Source organism: Pan paniscus, chromosome 1 (genome assembly GCF_029289425.2).
Source record: "Pan paniscus chromosome 1, NHGRI_mPanPan1-v2.0_pri, whole genome shotgun sequence".
Taxonomy (NCBI): domain Eukaryota; kingdom Metazoa; phylum Chordata; class Mammalia; order Primates; family Hominidae; genus Pan; species Pan paniscus.
In genome coordinates this window covers 47,427,353-47,447,976 of record NC_073249.2, presented here as the reverse complement: position 1 = coordinate 47,447,976, position 20,624 = coordinate 47,427,353, and the positions used below count along the sequence as shown (strand labels likewise).

Below are 20,624 nucleotides of genomic sequence, written 5' to 3'. Positions count from 1 at the left end.
CTATAATATTCCTTGTCTTTCAAAAATATCCTCCCTGATTCCACATTTATCTCCAGCTGCCACCCTACTATTCTGCTTCCCATTAGAACAAAACTGAGGAAAAATGAGACTTATCTAGATGCTCCATCTCCAATCCTTATCCATATTCTCTCTTTTGAATCCACTATTCACCACAGTGAAATCATTCTTGCCAAGGTTCCAATGGCTTCCATCTTACCAATTACTGTGATTGATTCTCTGTCTCACCTTATTAAACCTCTCAGCAAGAATGGATGTGGTACAGTATTCTCTCCTTCTGGAAATCCTTTCTCACCTGATTTGGTGAAACCACTCTGAATTTCCTCTACCTCTCAGTCCCTTCATTGGCTGCTTCTCCTCTGCCAACACCTAAATGTGGGTATAATGAAGGGCTGGGGCCTCAGCCCTCTGCTCTCCTCCATTCACATTTATTCCCTAAGTGATCTCTTCTAGGCTCATGGCTTTCAGTATCATCCACAGACTGATGAATCCCAAATTTAATCTCCCATCCCCTCTTCCAATTGAGCCCCAGACTTTGAGCAGGGGAGAGATGTGATCTAATTTATGCCTTTAAAAGTTTCATTCTTCCAGCTTTCAGATAAACAGACTGTAGGAGGGCAAGAGTGCAGAAATGAGACCAGTTAGAAGGGTGTTTCTGTCTCTCAGGTGAGAGCTCAAAGATGGTTTGATGAGAAATGGAAACTGGCTGATGCATTGGGGGAAAGGGAAGAGTCGGGGTGATCAGTACTGCCTAAGCTATTGGGTGAATTTGATGTCCTTTTTTTTTTTTTTCTTTTTTGAGACAAGGTCTGGAGTGCAACCCCTGTCAACCCAACATTTCCCCTTGGGGTTCTACTAAGCACAACAAACTTAACTTGTTCAAATCAGAATTCTTCACCTCCCAAAACCACTCCTTCTCTGCTGTTTCCCATGGCAGTAAAGGACATCAAATTTGGCCAGTCGTGGTAGTTCACACCTGTACACCTGTAATCCCAGCACTTTAGTTTTATTTATTTATTTATTTATTTATTTTTGACAGTCTCACTCTGTCACCCAGACTGGAGTGCAGTGGCATGATCTTGGCTCACTGCAACCTCCACCTCCTGGGTTCAAGCGATTCTCCTGCCTCAGCCTCCCGAGTACCTGGGATTACAGGCGCCCGCCACCACGCCCGGCTAATTTTTGTATTTTTAGTAGAGACAGGGTTTCGCCATGTTGGCCAGGCTGGTCTTGAACTCCTGACCTCAAGTGATCTGCCCGCCTCAGCCTCCCAAAGTGCTGGGATTACAGGCATGAGCCACCACACCTGGCCAATCCCAGGACTTTGGGAGGCCGAGGTGGGCAGATTGCCTGAGGTCATGAGTTCGAGACCATCCTGGCCAACATGGTGAAACCCCTGTCTCTACTGAAAATACAAAAAATTAGCCAGGCGTGGTGGCGGGCGCCTGTAATCTCAGCTACTCAGGAGGCTGAGGCAGGAGAATCACTTGAACCCAGGAGGCGGAGGTTGCAGTGAGCCGAGATCACACCATTGCACTCCAGACCTTGTCTCAAAAAAAAAAAAAAAAAAAAAGGACATCAAATTCACCCAATAGCTTAGGCAGTACTGATCACCCCGACTCTTCTCTTTCCCCCAATGCATCAGCCAGTTTCCATTTCTCATCAAACCATCTTTGAGCTCTCACCTGAGAGACAGAAACACCCTTCTAACTGGTCTCATTTCTGCACTCTTGCCCCCCTACAGTCTGTTTATCTGAAAGCTGGAAGAATGAGCCTTTTAAAGGCATAAATTAGATCACATCTCTCCCCTACTCAAAACACTCCAATGACTTCTCATGGCATTTAGAATAAAAAGTCAAACTCTGCTGCCCTAAAAGTCCCCACATGATCGGGACCCTGCTTTCTTCCAAGGCCTCGTCTCCTCCAGGCTCCTTCCCCACTCCTCCTGCTCTAGTTTTGGGGCCTGGCTTTTCCTCTGATACGCTTACCCTGCCCCCACCCCAGGGCCTGTGTCTTTGATGTTCCCTCTGCTTGGAAAGCTTTTCCCCACATCTTCCCAAGACTAGCTCCTTCGGTCCATTTAGAATCTGCTCAAATGGGCCAGTTGTGGTGGCTCACACCTGTAATCCCAACACTTTGGGAGACCGAGGCAGGTGGATCACTCAAAGTCAGGAGTTCGAGACCAGCCTGGCCAACATGGTGAAACCCCCTCCCTGCTGAAAAATACAAAAAAATTAGCTGGATGTGGTGGCAGACACCTGTAATCCCAGCTACTCGGGAGGCTGAGGCAGAAGAATCGCTTGAATCTGGGAGGCAGAGGTTGCAGTGAGCCAAGATTGTGCCACTGCATTCCAGACTGGGCAACAGAGTGAGACTCTGTCTCAAAAAAAAAAGAATCTGCTCAAATGTCACCTCTTTTGGTAGTGAAGACCCTGACTACTTTGTCGGAAGTGGCCTCCCATTGATATGTCATATACTCTTCCCTTAACTGACATTACTCTTTTTTAGAAGATATATGTCATATGTTACGTTATGTGTATGCATGCTACATATGATCTGCATATGGAAATATATATATTGTCTGTCTCACCCATTAAAATGTAACCTTGGCCAGGTGTGGTGGCTCATGCCCGTATCCCAGCACTTGGGAGGCCAAGGCAGGAGGCTCACTTGAGCCCAGGAGTTCAAGACCAGCCTTGGCAACATAGGGAGACCCCAGTATCTACAAATAATTTAAAAATTATCTGGGCGCGGTGGGACACACCTGTAGTCCTAACTACTTGGGAGGCTGAGGCAGGAGAATCCCTTGAGCTCAGGAGTTTGAAGCTGCAATGAACTGAGATTGCACTACTCTACTCCAGCCTGGGCAACAGAGTAAGATCCTGTCTCAAACAAACAAAAAAAAAAAAACAAAAACAAAAAAACAAAAAACACAGTGGCTCATGCCCGTAATCTCAGCACTTTGGGAGATCGAGGTGGGCAGATCATTTGAGCCCAGGAGTTCGACACCAGCCTGGGCAACATGGTGAAACCCCATCTCTACTAAAAATACAAAAAAATTAGCTGGGCATGGTGGTGCACAACTGTAGTCCCAGATACTCTCGGGGCTGAGGCGGGAGGATTGCTTGAGCCCATGAGATGGAAGTTGCAGTGAGCCAAGATCATGCTACTGCACTCCATCCTGGGGAACAGAGTGAGACCCTGTCTCAAAAACAAACAAACAAACATAGACTGTAACCTCTATGAGGGCAAGAACCTTGTCTCTCTTGTTCACTACTCCATCCTGGCATTTAGAAAGTACATAATAGGAACTCATTAAAGAGCTGGCAAATTAATGATTTAATGGAGTCCTCCTCCCTCCTTGTAAACATAAAGCATGATTCGTGAATTCTGTGTATAAAAAGAATGAAGAGAATGGGAATGGGAGGAGCAGATAGGAGTGAAGGGAAGGGAGGAAACTAATGTTCATGGGCCTTTACTACTAGGTTTCCAACCCAGCACTCTGCTTAGTGCTTTATGTGGATTATTTTGCTGAAACCTCATAACTATCCTATGACTAAGCATTGTAATCTCCCTTTTTTTTTTTTTTTTTTTTTTTTGAGACGGAGTTTCGCTCTTGTTGCCGAGGCTGGAGTGCAATGGCGCCATCTCGGCTCACCACAACCTCTGCCTCCTGGGTTCAAGCAATTCTCCTGCCTCAGCTTCCCGAGTAGCTGGGATTACAGGCACACGTGCCACCACGCCCGGCTAATTTTGTATTTTTAGTAGAGACGGGGTTTCTCTATGGTAGTCAGGCTGGTCTCAAACTCCCCACCTCAGGTGATCTGCCCGCCTCGGCCTCCCAAAGTGCTGGGATTACAGGCATGAGACACTGCGCCCGGCCGTAATTTCCATTTTATAGGTGAGGAAACTCAGGCTCCAAGAGGTGAAGTCACTTGTTTGGGTCATTCAGCCAGCAACCAGCAGAGCTGGATCTGCACCCAGGTCTAGCTGGCCCCTGAGGAGACTATTCTAACCACTAGACTCATATAGTCTACACTCAGAGCTTCCCTGGGAATTTCTGCCTGAGGATGTAGCACCTTTCACCTGCCAGTCTCTGGGACAGGGGTCCTGCCAGCCCTGCCAGCTTGATCTCAAAGGAAGGCCTACTGAAGTAACAATCAGAAGGAGCCTGTGGGCTGTCCATGAAAGGGTGGTGGAGGGGTGTGGGAACAGGAGGTGCTTCTATTCCTAGCTGTTTGTAAACAGCATCCCGACAACCCGGCTTGTTCTTTCTGCAGTGGGCCCCAGGGACAGCTGAAGCCAAGTTCTCCCAAAGCAGCCTTGGCTTTTCTGAGCTTGTGCTGGGGTGGAAGCCTGCAGACAAGGAGAATCCACCTCAAAATCTTCTCCTAATCTCCTTTCACTCTGTCTTTTTCCAACCCAGCAACTCAGTTTGGGCCCCTGAGCCTGTGACATAAAATAAATTAGGCAGAGGCTCAAAGAAATCAGGCGGCTGGGGCCAGGCAGCGAGTAATTACATAAGCCCTGCCTCCCTGCTTTCCTTCCTCCCCTTCCCCTCTCTCTTCATCATTCCTTCACACCTTCACACTCACTGATGTTTTTTTTTTTTTTTAATTTCGTGAGAGATAAAATAATGTTGATTTGGCAGATATACAGGTACAAACTCTGAAGAATTTAGAGTGAGGAAAGAAGGTCTCTCGTGATGTGCCAAACACTTTCAATGCCTCATCCTATTTAATCTTCATTATAACCCTTCAAGGATGATTTTATCATCCCCACTTGACAGGTAAAGTAATTGGGCCTCAAGAAGCTATGTTAATGAGATAGCATCGATAAAGCCTTTGGCTCCAGAAGGCACTCAATCAAGTTAATGTTCTTTCTTCCTTGGGTAACTTATTCCAAGTCACTAGATCAGTAAGGGGCAGGAGCAGAATTCAAACCTGGACCTATCTGATTCCAGACACCCATGGGCTTTCTGTCTCACCGCACTGCCCAGACACTAACAAGCCGTTGGGAGAACTGATGAACCGAATGGAGACCACTGCTCTTTTGCTGGTTAAACAAAAGTGGTCCAATAAATAAGGAAGGGCCTGATCTGGAAAGGCCTGCATTCTATGGCTCAGGATATTCCTGTTTATCCAACTTGGCAGGCATGCAAATATTAGCGTCGCCACTCCTGTCCCCCATGCATGGTGCTGTGTGTTGTTTCTCTGTTCCTGCTGTGTGTGTGTGAGTGTGTTTATACACATGTGTGTAGACTGCCTATCTCTTGGTGTGCTTCATTCAGGCTCTGCACACTCTGGGCCCAGCTGTAGATACGCTGACACGGTCTGACAAAGATACTCTAAAGTCTCCTGGGGGAGAGAAAGAGAGACTGAAGGAGGATAGACAGATAAGACCGAGGCTTTGTCCTCACCTTCTTGTCCCAGCCTGGGGACCATGAAGCTCCCAGAATCCCTGAAGCCTCCAGCCTTCTCTGATGCTGGGAGCAACCTCCCCTTGGTTAGTGGGACTCAGACCCCACCTCTTAACCATCTATATCCCGCTCTCACTGGTGAGCCATCTTATTTTACAAGTGCTCCTTGGTCCTGTCCATCTGTCCTGCCTCCCTCTTGCATTTTCCATCCAGCCAAGCTCTTTTTTTTTTTTTTTTTTTGAGATGGAGTCTTGCTCTGTTGCCAGGCTGGAGTACAGCGGCACGATCTCGGCTCACTGCAACCTCCATCTCCTGGGTTCAAGGGATTCTCCTGCCTCAGCCTCCCGAGCAGCTGGGACTACAGGCATGCGCCACCACACCCAGTTAATTTTTGTATTTTTAGTAGAGATGGGGTTTTACCATGTTGGCCAGGCTGGTCTCGATCTCTTGATCTCGTGATCCACCTGCCTCGGCCTCCCAAAGCACTGGGATTACAGGCATGAGCCATGGCACCCAGCCTAGCCAAGCTCTTATACCTACTGTCCCAGTAAGGAGAAGGCAGGCACCCAGAGGGCAGCACTGAGGGTGGGAGCAGGCACTAATGCCTCACTTGCTCAAAATTCTTTTTTTTTTTTTTTTTGAGATGGAGTCTTGCTCTGTCAGCCAGGCTGGAGAGCAGTGGCTCGATCTCAGCTCACTACAACCTCCGCCTCCCGGGTTCAAGTGATACTCCTGCCTCAGCCTCCCAAGTAGCTGGACTACAGGCATGCACCACCACGCCCGGCATTTTTTTTTTTTTGAGACGGAATTTTGATCTTGTTGCCCAGGCTGGAGTGCAATGGCACGATCTCGGCGCACCGTAACCTCTGCCTCCTGGGTTCAAGCAATTATCCTGCCTCAGCCTCCCTAGTAGCTGGGATTACAGACATGTGCCGCTATGCCTGGCTAATTTTGTATTTTAATAGAGAAGGGGTTTCTCCGTGTTGGTCAGGCTGGTCTTGAACTCCTAGCCTCAGGTGATCCACCCGCCTCGGCCTCCCAAAGTGCTGGGATTACAGGTGTGAGCCACCGTGCCCGGCCATTTTTTTTTGTATTATTAGTAGAGATGGGGTTTCCCCATGTTGGCCAGGCTGGTAAAATTCTTTTTTTTAATTTAATTTTTAATTTTTTAGAGATGGGGTCTCGCTATGTTGCCCAGGCTAGTCTCGAGCTCCTGAACTCAAGTGATCCTCCTGTCTCAGCCTCCCAAAGTGCTGAGATTACAGGTATTAGCCATCACACCTGCCCTCAAAATTCTTTAAATATTATATACATACAGAAGAAAACGTGTAAGAACAATATTTAAAACAAACACCTGTGGATTGTACCACCTAGTTTAAGAAACAAGCAGTTGCTTTTTCAAACTCTGGATGGAGGCAGTTTCACATTTCAGGGAGAGATTTTAACAGTCTAACCCTCTCCGGTGCCTGCTTTTGCCTCCCTGGGTCAACAGGCCCCCGTCACCTCTTCTGCCCTCTTCACCCTAGCCTCCAGGGCTATTTTGGGTGTGTACCAGTTGGGGTTAATCTCCTTAAGCATTGAGCCGTGCTGCTCAGTGCACTCCTGATAGGTCCCAACCCTCTGCAAAGGGCATTCTGAGGGTTAGGCCGCCGGCCTCGGGCCTTCCCGGCCCCGTAGAGATACCATGGACACTGAGCTGTGAACTAGAACTGATGGGGGAGGGGGTTGCTGAGGCTGTGCAGGCAGTGGGAGTGGAAGGTCAGGAGGGCTCAGGCCCAGCAGCCGCTATTAGTGGGGTGCTTCGGGTTTGCTTCTCGAGTTTACCTCAAGGGAGAGCTTTCCTCCACCCCCACCAGCTCAGCTGCCCTGACCCTGTCTGGGTACAGGCGCTAATCCCCAGCCCCTGGTAACACCAGGGAGAAGGGAGGGGGAGGCAGGCTAGAGATTTTCTTTCCCACTTGGGAAGGAAAGAGGACACACAAGTTGACCGGTTGGGATCCGGTTCCTGAAACCTGAGACAAGGACAAGAGTTTCACTGAACCGTTGGCTACAGCTTGCCCAGGGGCTTTGTCTTCTACCTGGGCTGAAGGAGAGTTCCCGGATGATTAGGGCGGAGCTACACTGGCTGACAGGTCTGGCCCTTTAAAGGGAGGGAGAGAATCTGGGGTCAATTCTTCCAAGTCCCACCTCTACCCTCCCCAACCCCCTGCTAACATTCACTCAACACACAGAGGCTGAAGGCCTGCTGTGTGCTGGGCCCTGCATTTGCATTTTGCCCTCCAAGTCCCACAAGCTGGTGAGCGAGACAGCCCAAGAAAACAGATGATTATACAAAAGTCATGTCCCAAGGGCTTTGGTACAGACTGGTATTGGAGCGCTCAGACAAGGTGCCTGACCTTGAGGGAGTCCTGGAAGACTACCTGGAGGAAGTGGTACCTGAGACAGGCAGAACAAATAGGAGTTGACCTGGAAGAGGCATGGGTGGAATATTCATGAAAAAGATGGAGGATCTCTGGAATATCCCATCCCTTCGAGGGAGACCCTGGAGGGAGAAGCAGGCCAAGGGCCCTCTGGCAGCCAAGACTCACTTTGCACAATAGCCAGAGTATGCATCTTGGGGCTGTCCTTCTGCGGAAAAGACAGACCTTAAGACTGTCTTAAGGCCAACCTCCCAATGTTGGTTTCTTTCTTTCTTTCTTTCTTTTTAAATTTTATTATGAAAATTTTCGAACATACATACAAAAGTAGAAAAAATAATATAATGAACACCCATGTAGACCCATCACCCAGCTTCAACAATTGTCAACTGGTGGCCAATCTTGTTTCATCTATACCCCCACCCAGATTATTTTAAGGCTAATTCCCAAAGCCAATAAATTTTTCCCATAAATATTTATGTATTTATGTCTAAAAGAAAAGAATCCTTTAAAAAGTATACCTGCAACGCCATTATCACACCTAAAAGAAATTAATAGAAATTCCTTAACAGCATCCACTATCTAGTCAGGATTTACTTTCCCTAATCCACACTTAGTTTTAATAGTTATGTTCCTACTCATGGGGGCAGGGAGATGAACATTTGACAGAAGACTATTATATCAGCCAATATAAGAATTTGTGGTCTCTGCTCTGTAGCACTCTCTGATGGTTCTATCCATGTGTGTTTTGCATGGGATCTAATTGGATTACAAATTCTTCAGGGCAGGGACTGACATTACTGTCTTTTTTGCACCCTAGTATGGCAGAGAGGAAGAAGCACTGATCTCAACTAATTAGCTGTGTGACTTTGGGAAGGTTATGCAACCTCTCTAAGATAATAGGAATAAAAATACCCATCTCCCAAGAATCGTAAGGCTTAAAGAAAAGGTGAATGTGCTCGGCATGTAGAAGTTTCTTAGTAAATGCTCATCTTGATTTACTCTCTGTTTTCACCACTTTTCAGTTCCTCACATGGAGTGAAGGCCACCGTCAGTGAGGGCTGCAGCCAGGCCAGCAGCCTGGAGTCCACCTGCCCCCAGCACTGTGCTGTGTCTGTGGTGTTGGTGGTCCCCACTCTGAGCACCCAGGGGTTGCTTGTTTACTCGGGCCACTCATTAAACTGACAGGTGAGGCTTGCACAGCCCTCAGGAAACTGAGGGAAGAGAGGGGCTGGACAGGAGCAGAGATTTGCTTTCGGCCCACTTCACCGGTTTCTGGGTTCCTTGACTCAAATGAAGTAATAATTTCATAGCTGGCCTTGACTGAGTGTTTATGACACGCCAAGCTCTGTGCTAAGTGCTCTACCGCAGCACCCCTTTTAGTGTTCACAACCCTGTGAGATGGGTACTACTATCCATATTTTGTAGGTGATGAAACTGAGGCTTAGATTAGGTAACTTGTGACTTACACAGAGACACCATTACTCAAACCAGGTTTTTCTAATACTTAAATCCAAGTTCTTGGCCACACACTCACTATTTTGTTAATGGTGCCAAAGAAGCCACCTTCTAGGGTTCATTCTCACCCAGATTTACAGAGATGACTTCTGCCCAGGCTCAGCATGCACCCCGAACTCCAGCCAGCCATTATGCCAATGTACGTCCCTGGACAGGGTGAGGAAGAGTGAGGGGATCAGAACAGCCTACATCCACAAGGGAAAACCGGACCTAAAGGCATCTCCTTACATCAAGGATGTACACACAAACACACACACCACTTCTATTTCTTGACTCGGGCTCTGTCCGCAGAACCAAGTGTGGGCCTGGCAGGGGTGAGAGAGGTGAGGCAGGGGAGGAGACACTTGTCACGGTATTAACTGGCTGAATAAAAAGTCTATGATAGTGAAATTTCCAGGAACAGGAGAATCCTTCACACTCTTGCTTGTGATTAGACTGCTTTGTTTGACTTCAGCCTCAGGAGTACCTTTCTGAGCACTGGAAGCCTCTGGACACAAGGCAGTCATGGGCCCAGAGCCTGCGACTGGGAGTGGGGAAGAGCAGAGTCAACGATTTCCAAGGGTGCCAAAGCCTTTGGCTGCATTTCATTTCTTTCTGTATGATTCCTGATAGCTGTGTTGGGGTACCAGGCCCTCACAGTAAGTGCTACCACTTTTTCTGTAAATGTTTTGGTTTTATTCATCATTATCATAGCTGCATCTGGGGCAACCACCTTGTGCATACAGGACAATAAATTCCTGAGCCTCCTGGCTTCCCTCCTTCCTCCCTCCTTCTCCCTCTTCTTGGCAAAGGCTTAAACATAGGTGGTGGAGGGGGGGCGGTAGGGACAGAGACAGAGTTCCAGCTCCTCTTTGCCTCACCCCCTTCCCTCCTCCTCCCTTCTTTCCCATTGCTACACTAAAGGAGTCAGGGCTGTGTCCACCAATATGCTCTGTGACTAGCAGTCAACACAATTTCATACCCAGCCAGTCATTCCGCAGGCATTTTGGATGATAATGTTCCCATTCTCAGTTCCTCTGTGAGAATGTGCATGTCATTTGAAGCTCTGTGCCTCAGTTTCCATAGAAGTAAAACAAAAAGCAAGAATTGAGACTGATCTTTTTCTTGCAAGAATTCACAAGTAATGGATAATGTACAAGAGATGTGGCTGAATAAGAGAACTAGAACAAAGACTTGAACAATTTTCCTACGCAACACTCTTTCCCATGGACAAAGGTATCCCACAAAGTCATACTTCATCGGAGGCTAGTTTGTCCAAAGAAAACTCACATACAAATGCAATAGTGACAAAAAAAAAAAAAAAAATTCCTCCATGCCAACTCAGGAAAACAGAAAGCAAGTTGTGCTTAAGCCCATTGTAGGTGTGGGCAGATGCTTCCAAAACCGTCACCCCTTTTCCCTCCTCTATGACTATCTTCAACCCCCAGCAAAGCGGCCTCACCAGCTGCTAAAGGGTTAATTACCAAAAAGAGGGCATGCTCCCTCCAGAGGCTCCTCTGGAGAGTGCAAAAACAAAACAAAACCAAAAACCAACTAACCACAACGAAAAACATCTTCCCTGGGAATAAATTTGAAGCTTATCAGGTCTTTAAGCCACATTTCCCAGCCCATAGACTCCTGGTCCCTGTCTCCCTTTGCTTTGGGAAACTCATTTACCCCCAAGCCTCCTGAAATGATCCATGTGCCGTGAGATGCCCATAGGGTTGGGGACTTGAAAATGAGTTATTCTCCAACAAAAAATGGCTTAGCTTTGTCTTTTCGGGTGGCTGACAGGAGACATAAAGTATCACTCTATCTTTTTACCCCTCCTCACAATAGGATGGAATGAGTGTGGAGAAAAACAAAGGTATTGTGGGACCAGGATGGAGTCAACTTGACAATGGACTCTTCAAGGACACCTTCCAGCTCCCATTCTACTAGTAGCTCTATTTGATTTTGTGGGATGTTGTGTTCCTCCAACATATCCGACTTCTGCTTATAAAACAGAAATTAGGAGTAAGAGATTCGCACCGCTAGTTCAGCGGATAATCATCAGTTCTGAAGCATTAAAATCCTTTGCCAACAAGAACGTTTCTTCTAAGGAAGGAAGCATCCTAATCATGAAGCCAGGGTCTCCAGCCCTCCCCTGTCTCCCTCCTCCCCTCCAGGGCTGTGCTCACTCACATCCATGGACATCTCCCTCTGCATAAGTTTCTTGGTCTCCTTTTCACAGAAGTTGAGCATGGCCTCCCGGTTGTACACACCCGTGGACTGTTTCTCCGTCTGGTTTCTCTGCCGCAGCCCCACGGGAACACTCCCGTCTGGGTCCACCACGTCCAGCTCCTTCTCCAGCTCCTCCATCTCCTCGGGAGACAGGGTCTCCAGCAGGCTGTCGATGTCGGGGTCTTCACTCACCTGCCGGCGATATTTGGCTACCCTAGACATCTTGGCAAAATGGACTGTGGCTGCCAGGGGCTATCAGAGTCCTGGTGGGCAGGGAAGAGAGAGGGGTGAGCTGATCTGGATGCAGCGAGTGGGCTGAGGAGCAAACCTCCTGCTGGTCGAGGACTGCAGCTCCTTGGCCCTTCTGTGCTACAGGTGCTGAAGTGTTCACTGGACGCAGCAGCCTCCCTGCAGCCCAGGGCTAGTGGACCCCGGCTGGTCTAATCAGCGGCCAATAAGACCCGACAACTGCCAGGCCCGGAGAGGAGAAGCCAATCCCCAAGCTGGGGGCGGGCCTACCTCGCTGTCAGAGCTGTTTGAAACTTGAGGACATTCCAGGGAATCTTGGAGCGCTGCGTGACCAAATTTAGTACAGAGCAGTTTAGCCTTTTAAAGACAAGGGGCCACGCAATGAGAAAAAGATACAAAAATGCGTAGGCTGGCAGAAGCAGATCACAGCCACAGAGAGCCAGACAAGCAGGGACGAGGCCATGAGGGCCGGTGAACTCGCCAGCCCGGGGCACGTTCAAGAGCGTATTTTACTACTCCATCACCGGGTGGACGTATCACTGTGGTCAATGTGTGGTTCATGGACTTCCTTCTACAGTATTTGGTAATGTGCTGGGGGGCTCCCAGGTGTATACAGCTCCAGGAAAGGCTAGATTCAAGATGAGGAGCTGTTACTCCTAACCCCCTGCCTACCCATTTTCTTTCTACCCAGGTTCTGCCAAGGAGGACCTGAAGGCTGAGCATCAGAGGCTCCAGGATCCTTTGGCCACTTCTTAAGAGAGAGACAGGAGACAGAAAGACAAACTTAGCGATAGAGATAGCTAGGCAGGAGAGGGAGAGAGAGAGAGAGAGAGAGAGAGAGAGAGAGAATAAATCCTTACTATTTACCAAAACTGAAAACTGGCAGGCTGTTTGGGAAAGAGAGAAGGATCTGCAGAAGTCGGGAAACTCTTAAAGGGCTGTCACTTTCCATGAAGTTCCAAGGCTCTTGGGAAGAGGGTTCAAACCTCTCCCTGTTGTCATCTGTTTCTTCCTCTGCTGGGCATCTGTAGACAGACCTCCTCTGGGAGCACAGAGGCAGGTCACCACCCACATATAAATCCAGAGCACGATTTAGTATGTCTTCAGGGAAACAGAATTCTGGGCCGGCGGGAGAGATACGATTGCAACAGGTCTGGCATGTTTCATAGAAGGGCTTTCCACTGCTCATCCATCATGCTGCCCTGCACAAGTCACAGAGACATTCAATCCCCTGCCCCCCTTCCTCCTGCCACAAAATCCCTTCTAGAAGCCCTGGTGTAACCCATCAGGGTAGATGCTTCGATCTTTCCTGGCATCTTTCCATCCTAAGCCAGAGAGAGACAGTCACTTGATCAGCATTTGCTGAGTCCAGGGATCGTCTGGGACTAAAACTTGGCCGTGCCATTTAATGTCCACTAGTCCAACTTTAGGTTAAGGCTGAAGAGGGGAATGGTGTCCACTGGGGGGACTGAAGGGCAGAAGGAAGGCAGGCAGACTTGATAGGAAGAGTGGAAGAAGACTTTAGGGAAACCTGGGGGTTGTCATTTTAAGAGTCAGTAGCCAACTTATTGGTCAAACCGTAGGTATATATTTATTTAGTGATTTATCAAGTGCCTATTATATATCAGGCATTGTTCTAAGAGCAAGAGATATCACTAAAGATACAAAATCAGGCCAGGTGCAGTGGCTCATGTCTGTAATCCCAGCACTTTGGGAGGCCAAGGCAAGAGGATTGCTTGAGTCCAGGAGTTCAAGAACAGGCTGGGCAACATAATGAGACCCCCATCTCTCCAAAAAAAAAAAAAACAAAAAAACAAAATTAGCCTGATGTGGTGGTGAGCATCTGTTGTCCCAGCTACTCAGGGGGTTGAGGTGGGAGGATTGCTTGAGACCAGAAGGTTGAGGCTGCAGTGAGCTGTGATCACGCTACTGTACTCCAGCCTGGGCAACAGAGTAAGACCCCATCTCAAAAAAGAAAGAAAGAAAGAAAGAAAGAAAGAAAGAAAGAAAGAAAGAAAGAAAGAAAGAAAGAAAGAAAGAGCGAGCAAGCACAGGGGCTATGGGAAAACACAACAAGAGGAGGCTGAATAGAAGTATGATTTAACAGTGAAGAGCTTGGGCCTTTGAGGCCAATAGACCTGTATTTGGTCCTGGTATTGCTACTTACAGGCCATGTGACTTGGGCAAGCTACCTTCTTTTCTGAGACTTGAGTTCATCATCTGTAAAATAAGGACAACAGTTATACCAACCTTGTACAATTGTCGTGAATATTAAATTAGGTCCTACACATGACAACATTTCATTGATATACCCAGTACATGGTAAACACCATATTTATTATTAATTATTATAATTATTTATTTATTTATTGGGAAACTCTGTTTCACTCTTATTGCCCAGGCTGGAGTGCAATGGCGCGATCTCGGCTCACTGCAACCTCCGCCTCCCGGGTTCAAGCAATTCTCCTGTCTCAGCCTCCCAAGTAGCTGGGATTACAGGCATGAGCCACCATGCCTGGCTAATTTTGTATTTTTAGTAGACATGGGGTTTCTCCATGTTGGTCAGGCTGGTCTTGAACTCCTGACCTCAGGTGATCCACCTGCCTCTGTCTCCCAAAGTGCTGGGATTACAGGCGTGAGCCACCGCGCCTGGCTATAATTATTTATTTACTCTTGTCCTGGGTTCTTTTCTTCCCATCCCACCTTTTCTCTCATCTTTTTCTTTCTTTCTCTCAAGAGTAAACACCCTCTACACACACACACACACACACACACACATACACACACACTTTCTCACCTGGTTCTCATTCATTCATTCAAACATTTATTCAGATACTACTATTTATATATAGCATCCTGCCAGGCACTACAACATTGTCATTACAACATTGTTATTCTCTTAAACATGTATAATTCAATGGGGTAAAAAAAAAAAAATAACTACACTGTAAGGCAAAGTGAAGCAAGCTAGAGAGGCACAAGGAGTCTTGCAGAGGGTACAACTGTTAAAAAACCCAGTGGAAGACACATTAATTTTGTGGGGAGGAGTCAGGGTGGTCATCTCAGAGGGCATAACAAAGGGTTTCAGCCATGCTGGAGTGGGCTTTTAGTTAGGTATGTTGGGTGGACATGGCACTCCCTATGCCCATCCCCTCCCCCTGTACCCCCTTTGGGTCAGCTGGCCTTCACCCTCAGTGTTGCCCAGAAAAAAGCATCATCTTCTGGGGTCCCTGGCTCTAGGACCTCAGCCAACCTCTAGTCTCCCAGTCAGCTGAAAGCAATTCTCTTTCTAGTTTCCAAGGACTCTTTCTCAGGCTTTTTGCCAAAAATATTCACTGCTCCCTGAGGAGCAGTCAGGGCCTAAAAGCAAATCACTACCTTCAGCCCCAGGGTTAGCCCTGTACCATCTGGTTTCAGTGGTTTTCCTTTTTGGGCCCAGTGATCTCTGCTCCAGGAAGACATTAAAAAAAATAAATCGATAGCTTTCAAATGTAAAGGGCAGGACTCATGCCTCCTAACCAAAGGTTTCTACACATTAACCCCAGTATCTTCTCTGTGTCAGGCCTCCCAATTCGAAATCGCTGGTTCTTCTGACATGACTCAGTCAGAAGCTTTTTACTCCCTGGAGCCCCAAGGGCTCCCTGACACTGCTCACAGACTCCAAAAGTCTTCCCTTGAAAGGCATCACGGCTGGAGCTGGAGGATTTGGGAACCCAGAGGCCAGGGAGTACAGCCACCTCCAGCCCCTACAATGAGAGGCCACTGCCCGACCCACTCTGTAGGGAGCACTGGTTGTTCCAGCTCAGAATCAACTTCCACCTGAAACAAATCCATCCTGGGTATCAGGACCCTGGCGTTGTCTATTCCCCAGAGGAAAACAAGCACGGTTGTCGCTAGAGGGATGGGGAGAGAAAAGAAGGAAAAGAGACTCAAAGCTCCAATCAAAATGTGGTGCAGGGCAGGAGGGAAGAATGAGGATCCAGAACCAATTTAATTAATGCTTAAGTGGCTCTCAGTTGGGCTGAATGACCCCAGGAAAGTCACATTTTCAGGAATATAGGGTGGCAGTATAGTATAGCAGATAAGACTATAGGCTGTGGAGTCAAATGACATGGGCTCAAATCTGAGATGTGTGACCTTAAGTAAGTTATTTAACCTCTCTGAGCCTTAGGCAATGGAAAAGGAGGATATTAAGAGCATCTACGAGCTGGGTGCAGTGATGTGTGCCTGTAGTCCCAACTACTTGGGGTGCTGAGGCGGGAGGGTTGCTTAAGCCCAGGAGTTTGAGTCCAGCCTAGGGAAAATGTGAGACTCGTCTCTTAAACAAAACAAAACAAAACAAAACAACAACAAAAAACCAGACCGGGCATGATGGCTTATGCTTGTAATCCCCACATTTTGGGAGGCCGAGGAGGTAGGATGAATGTTTGAGGCCAGGCAACAGAGTGAGACCCCATCTCTTAAAAAAAAAACCTTGTCCAGGCACAGTGGCTCACATCTGTAATCTCAACACTTTGGGAGGCTGATCACTTGAGGCCAGGATTTTGAAACCAGCCTGGCCGACATTGCAAAACCCCACAAAAACTAGCCGGGTGTGGTGGCACACACCTGTAATTCCAGCTACTTGGGAGGCCGAGGCACAAGAATCACCTGAAGCTGGGAGGCAAAGGTTGCAGTGAACCAAGATCATCCCACTGCACTCCAGCTTGTGACACAGTGAGACTGTCTCAAAAAATAATAACGAAAATAAAATAATCTAAAATTTAAAAAAACCCTAATTCACAGTTATGGAATTATTGAGCATATTAAATAAGATAATGCATGCAAAGTACTTAACAGCATCGGACATATTTTAAGCACTCACTAATGCTTGCTATATAGTTAAATTATATAGCTATATGTATGTGTATATACATGCAAAGATCAGTAGATATGCTGACATACAATGACTATGGCAGGGTCCCGAAAGAGACCACAAAAGAGAGAAGTTTTCACACTGGTTCTTTCCTTTTGGGGGATGCTGACAGTTCCCCTAGAAGGCAGCAGACTTTGCCTCTGGGAGCAAGCCACTGGCCTGGCCCAGCACTCCTGAGATGAGCAGAAATGGGCAGAGGAGAGCTCGAGACAGAGCACAGGCCAGACTAATGTCTTCCTGAGAGGAGAGCAGTGGGAGGAAAAAGGGGGCAGCAAAGAGACAAGAAATTGCCTCCTTCACCTCCACCAATGTTACCTAAGCTAAAACCCCTCTGTCTACCAAATCAGCCCTGGTCACAAACTAAAACCCAAACCCAACAGGAGGCTTACTTATCCACGCCAATCTGAATTTCTCCATGACACGGACCAGGTGGGACTGTGGGTTTGGTGCCATGTACATGACCTGTGACTTAGTGGATGGAGTTCCTTAGGCCACAGCAGCCTCTGGCTCAATGAAGCTTGATCTACTGAGTACCTGGACCACATGGGGCTCTAGCAGCAGTCCTATCTTGAGCCCAGAACAGTAACTTTCAATAGAATATACACTGGTATGTTGAATCAGAAGTTCAAACGCCCTTCACCTTTATGGTGAGTTTTCTCTCAAGGACCTCCACTGCTTTCTTCTATTATGCCTTCGTATCATTGACCATTCCATCAGTGAGGGCCACCACAGTCCCTCAGAATTCTTTAAGACTAACTAGGGGGAGATTAGAGTACCAATCCTTCTAAACCTTTCAAAAGGCTTCTTTTGAACCCTTTTCAAAAGATTTCTTCACTTAGCACCCTGGAACCAAATGGAAGTGAATATTTTTGAGAAGACGTGACATCTTTCTCCTGGGCCTTGCCCAGCCAAAAATGTTCTGTTATCTGTTGCAATTAAAAGAGAGCAAAGAGTAAGAAGTCTCTTTCCTTAAAGTTTCTTTGGCCACTTGAGCGGAGCTTCCCAGAGCAGTAAACTCCTTTAGGATAGGGACTGTTGGAATTAAATGAGCTGGGGAACCACAACCTAGAAACTGGACTTCAGCTTTGTAAACTCGGAAACTCATTATCACTGTGATGGTTAATTTGATGTGTCAACTTGAGTAGGCCATAGGGTGCCCAGATTAAATGTTGTTCTGGGTGTGTCCACGAGGATGTTTCCAGATGAGAATAGCATTTGAATTGGTAGACTCGGCAAAGTAGATTGCCCTCCTCAGTGTGGCTGGGCATTGAAAAGGCCGAAGAAAGAATTTGCCCCTCTTTTCCTGCCTCACTATTGAGCTGGGATATCTCATTTCACCTTCTCCTGCCCTCAAACTGGGATTTACATCATCAGCTCCCCTGGCTCTCAGGCCTTTGGACTTGGACCAAACTGCATCACTGACTTTCCTCCATCTCCAGCTTGCAGACACAGATTATTGGACTTCTCAACCTCCATAATCATGTGAGCCAACTACTCATAATAAATAAATAAATAGGCTGGGTGTGGTGGCTCATGCCTGTAATCCCAGCACTTTGGGAGGCCCAGGTGGGCAGTCAGGAGTTTGAGACCAGCCAGGCCAATGTGGTGAAACCCCCGTCTCTACTAAAAATACAAAAATTAGCCAGGCGTGGTGGCGCACACCTGTAGTCCCAGCTACTCGGGTGGCTGAGGCAGAAGAATCACTTGAACCTGGGAGGCAGAGGTTGCAGTGAGCCGAGATCACGTCACTGCACTCCAGCCTGGGCAACAGAGTGAGACTCCATCTCAAAAATAAATAAATAAATATTAATTTTAGGTATATATATAGAGAGAGAGAGAGAGACAGAGAGAGAGAGAGAGAGAGAGAAACAGAACCAGAAGGATATATATATATTTGCACACAATAAGATATATATGTGTGTGTGTATATATATATCCTCTTGGTTCTGTTTCTCTGGAGAACCCTGACTATTCCTGGTGATTTAGTCAAAATAACTGATCTCACAAGAGGCAGATACATAAGCCAGTATTAACTACCAAGTGGAGAAGAATAGTTATAAACACAGGCCAGGGTATTCTCTTCTATATCGAAATCTATTCAGAAGCCAAATAAGAAGAAGAAGATTGCATAATAAATATGGAATAAGAACAAAGGGAGGTAGCTAGAGCTAAGGGATATTTTATCTGGGTCCTGGTGAGACCAGAAAAAATATCCTTGCCCCGTGAGAGTGCAAATCTCTAGTTACTAAAATATTTATACCCACCAGGTCTTCGGTGCTGACTAAATGTCAGATTCCTGCCCTCTGAATTCCTCCATGTCCCCTCTCCCACATTCTCTCTTTGGCCTGTACAATTAAATAGAGTTAACTATTCTTAATTACAGTCACATTCTGAACACGTCTTCTCCAACTTACACACCCAAATCAGATAACTAGTATGAACCATTCTCACGTGCAAGACACATTTATTGATAATCTTTAGTTCCATGGAGGGTTCGATTCATCTGCTTACTTTATTTCCAAGCTTTTGGAGAGACCCTCACTCCTCTTTGCAGTCTTCCTTTATTTATTTATTTATTTGAGATGGAGTCTCACTCTGTCACCCAGGCACAATCTTAGCTCACTGCAACTTCCACCTCCCACGTTCAAGCCATTCTCCTGCCTCAGCCTCCTGACTAGCTGGGATTACAGACAACACGCCAGGCTAAATTTTGTATTTTTAGTAGAGACGGGGTTTCACCATGTTGGTCAGGCTGGTCTCGAACTCCTGACCTCGTGATCTGCCCGCCTCGGCCTCCCAAAGTGCTGGGATTACAGGCGTGTGCCACTGCGCCCGGCCTCTTCCATTATTTATGACATTGACTTTTCCGTAAAATAAATATATACATATTTTTAAAGTTAATTACAAAAGTACAGAATGGAGAGGAGCACTTTAACAGCCATCACATGATTGGGATTTTGTTGACAGTAAACTAAAAGCTCCATGGGTCCCAACCTTTTTTTTTTTTTTTTTTTTTTTTGACAGTGTCTCACTCTGTCACTAGAGTGCAGTGGCATGATCACAGCTCCCTGCAGGGTAGATCTCCTGGGCTCAAGCTATCTTCCCGCCTCAGTCTCCCGAATAGTCAGGGCTACAGGCACGTGTCACCACGCCTGGCCTGGTCCCCATAAGTCCCCTCTTCTCCGAGCCAAACATCTTCACACCTTCTGGTGATCATTAGTGGAGAGGCCTGTGAGAGGCTGTGGTGTCAATGTCCCTGAAATCGAGGGCTCCAAATTGGTCATGGCTCTCCAGATGGCCCTAACAGTTCCAGTTCACAAACATTTATTGAGCATCTACTACATTCCAGGCACTGTGGTTATTATAAATCACTGAGACATTGTTTGCCCTAAAGGAGCTACGTGTATTTGGTAACAGCTTCACAGTAAGTGACGAATAAGATAGCATTAATCCACATTTGACAGCAAAAGTACCAAAAAAAGAAAGAAAGAAAAAGAAGAGAGAGAAAGGAAAGAAAAGAAAAGAAAAGAAAGAAAGAGGCCGGGTGCGGCAGCTCACGCCTGTAATTCTAGCACTCTGGGAGGCCGAGGTGGGCGGATCACGAGGTCAGGAGTTCGAGTCCAGCCTGATCAACATGGCGAACAACATGGCGAAACCCCGTCTCTACTAAAAAAACATAAAAATTAGCCGGACCTGGTGGCGCCCGCCTGTAGTCCCAGCTACTCAGGAGGCTAAGGAAGGAGAATCGCTTGAACTCGGGAGGCGGAGGTTGCAGTGAGCCGAGATCTCGCCGCTGCACTCCAGCCTGGGCGACAGAGCCAGACTCCGTCTCAAAAAAAAAAAGAAGAAGAAAAGAAAAAGAAAGAAAGAAAAAGGAAGGAGAGAA

At 47.1% G+C, this 20,624-nt stretch overlaps 1 protein-coding gene across 4 annotated transcripts in view; it reads right to left on the bottom strand.

Moving 5' to 3' along the window:
* The window catches only part of LMOD1 (leiomodin 1), a 58,726-nt gene extending 38,161 nt beyond the window's left edge, over positions 1-20,565 (bottom strand). Inside the window, exons 1-3 of one of the 4 annotated variants that reach the window (XM_055109772.2) lie at positions 20,432-20,565; positions 13,991-14,043; positions 11,536-11,837 (exon numbers count right to left, since the gene is read on the bottom strand). In XM_055109772.2, coding sequence (XP_054965747.2) covers positions 11,536-11,796 — 261 coding nt within the window. In that variant the 5' untranslated portion in view covers positions 11,797-11,837; positions 13,991-14,043; positions 20,432-20,565. Of the gene's footprint in view, positions 1-11,535; positions 16,695-19,249; positions 19,623-20,431 lie in introns of those variants that run through there. The other 3 variants (XM_055109768.2, XM_063602241.1, XM_063602232.1) reach the window with 3 other exon arrangements.
* Between the last annotated feature and the right edge of the window lie 59 nt (positions 20,566-20,624).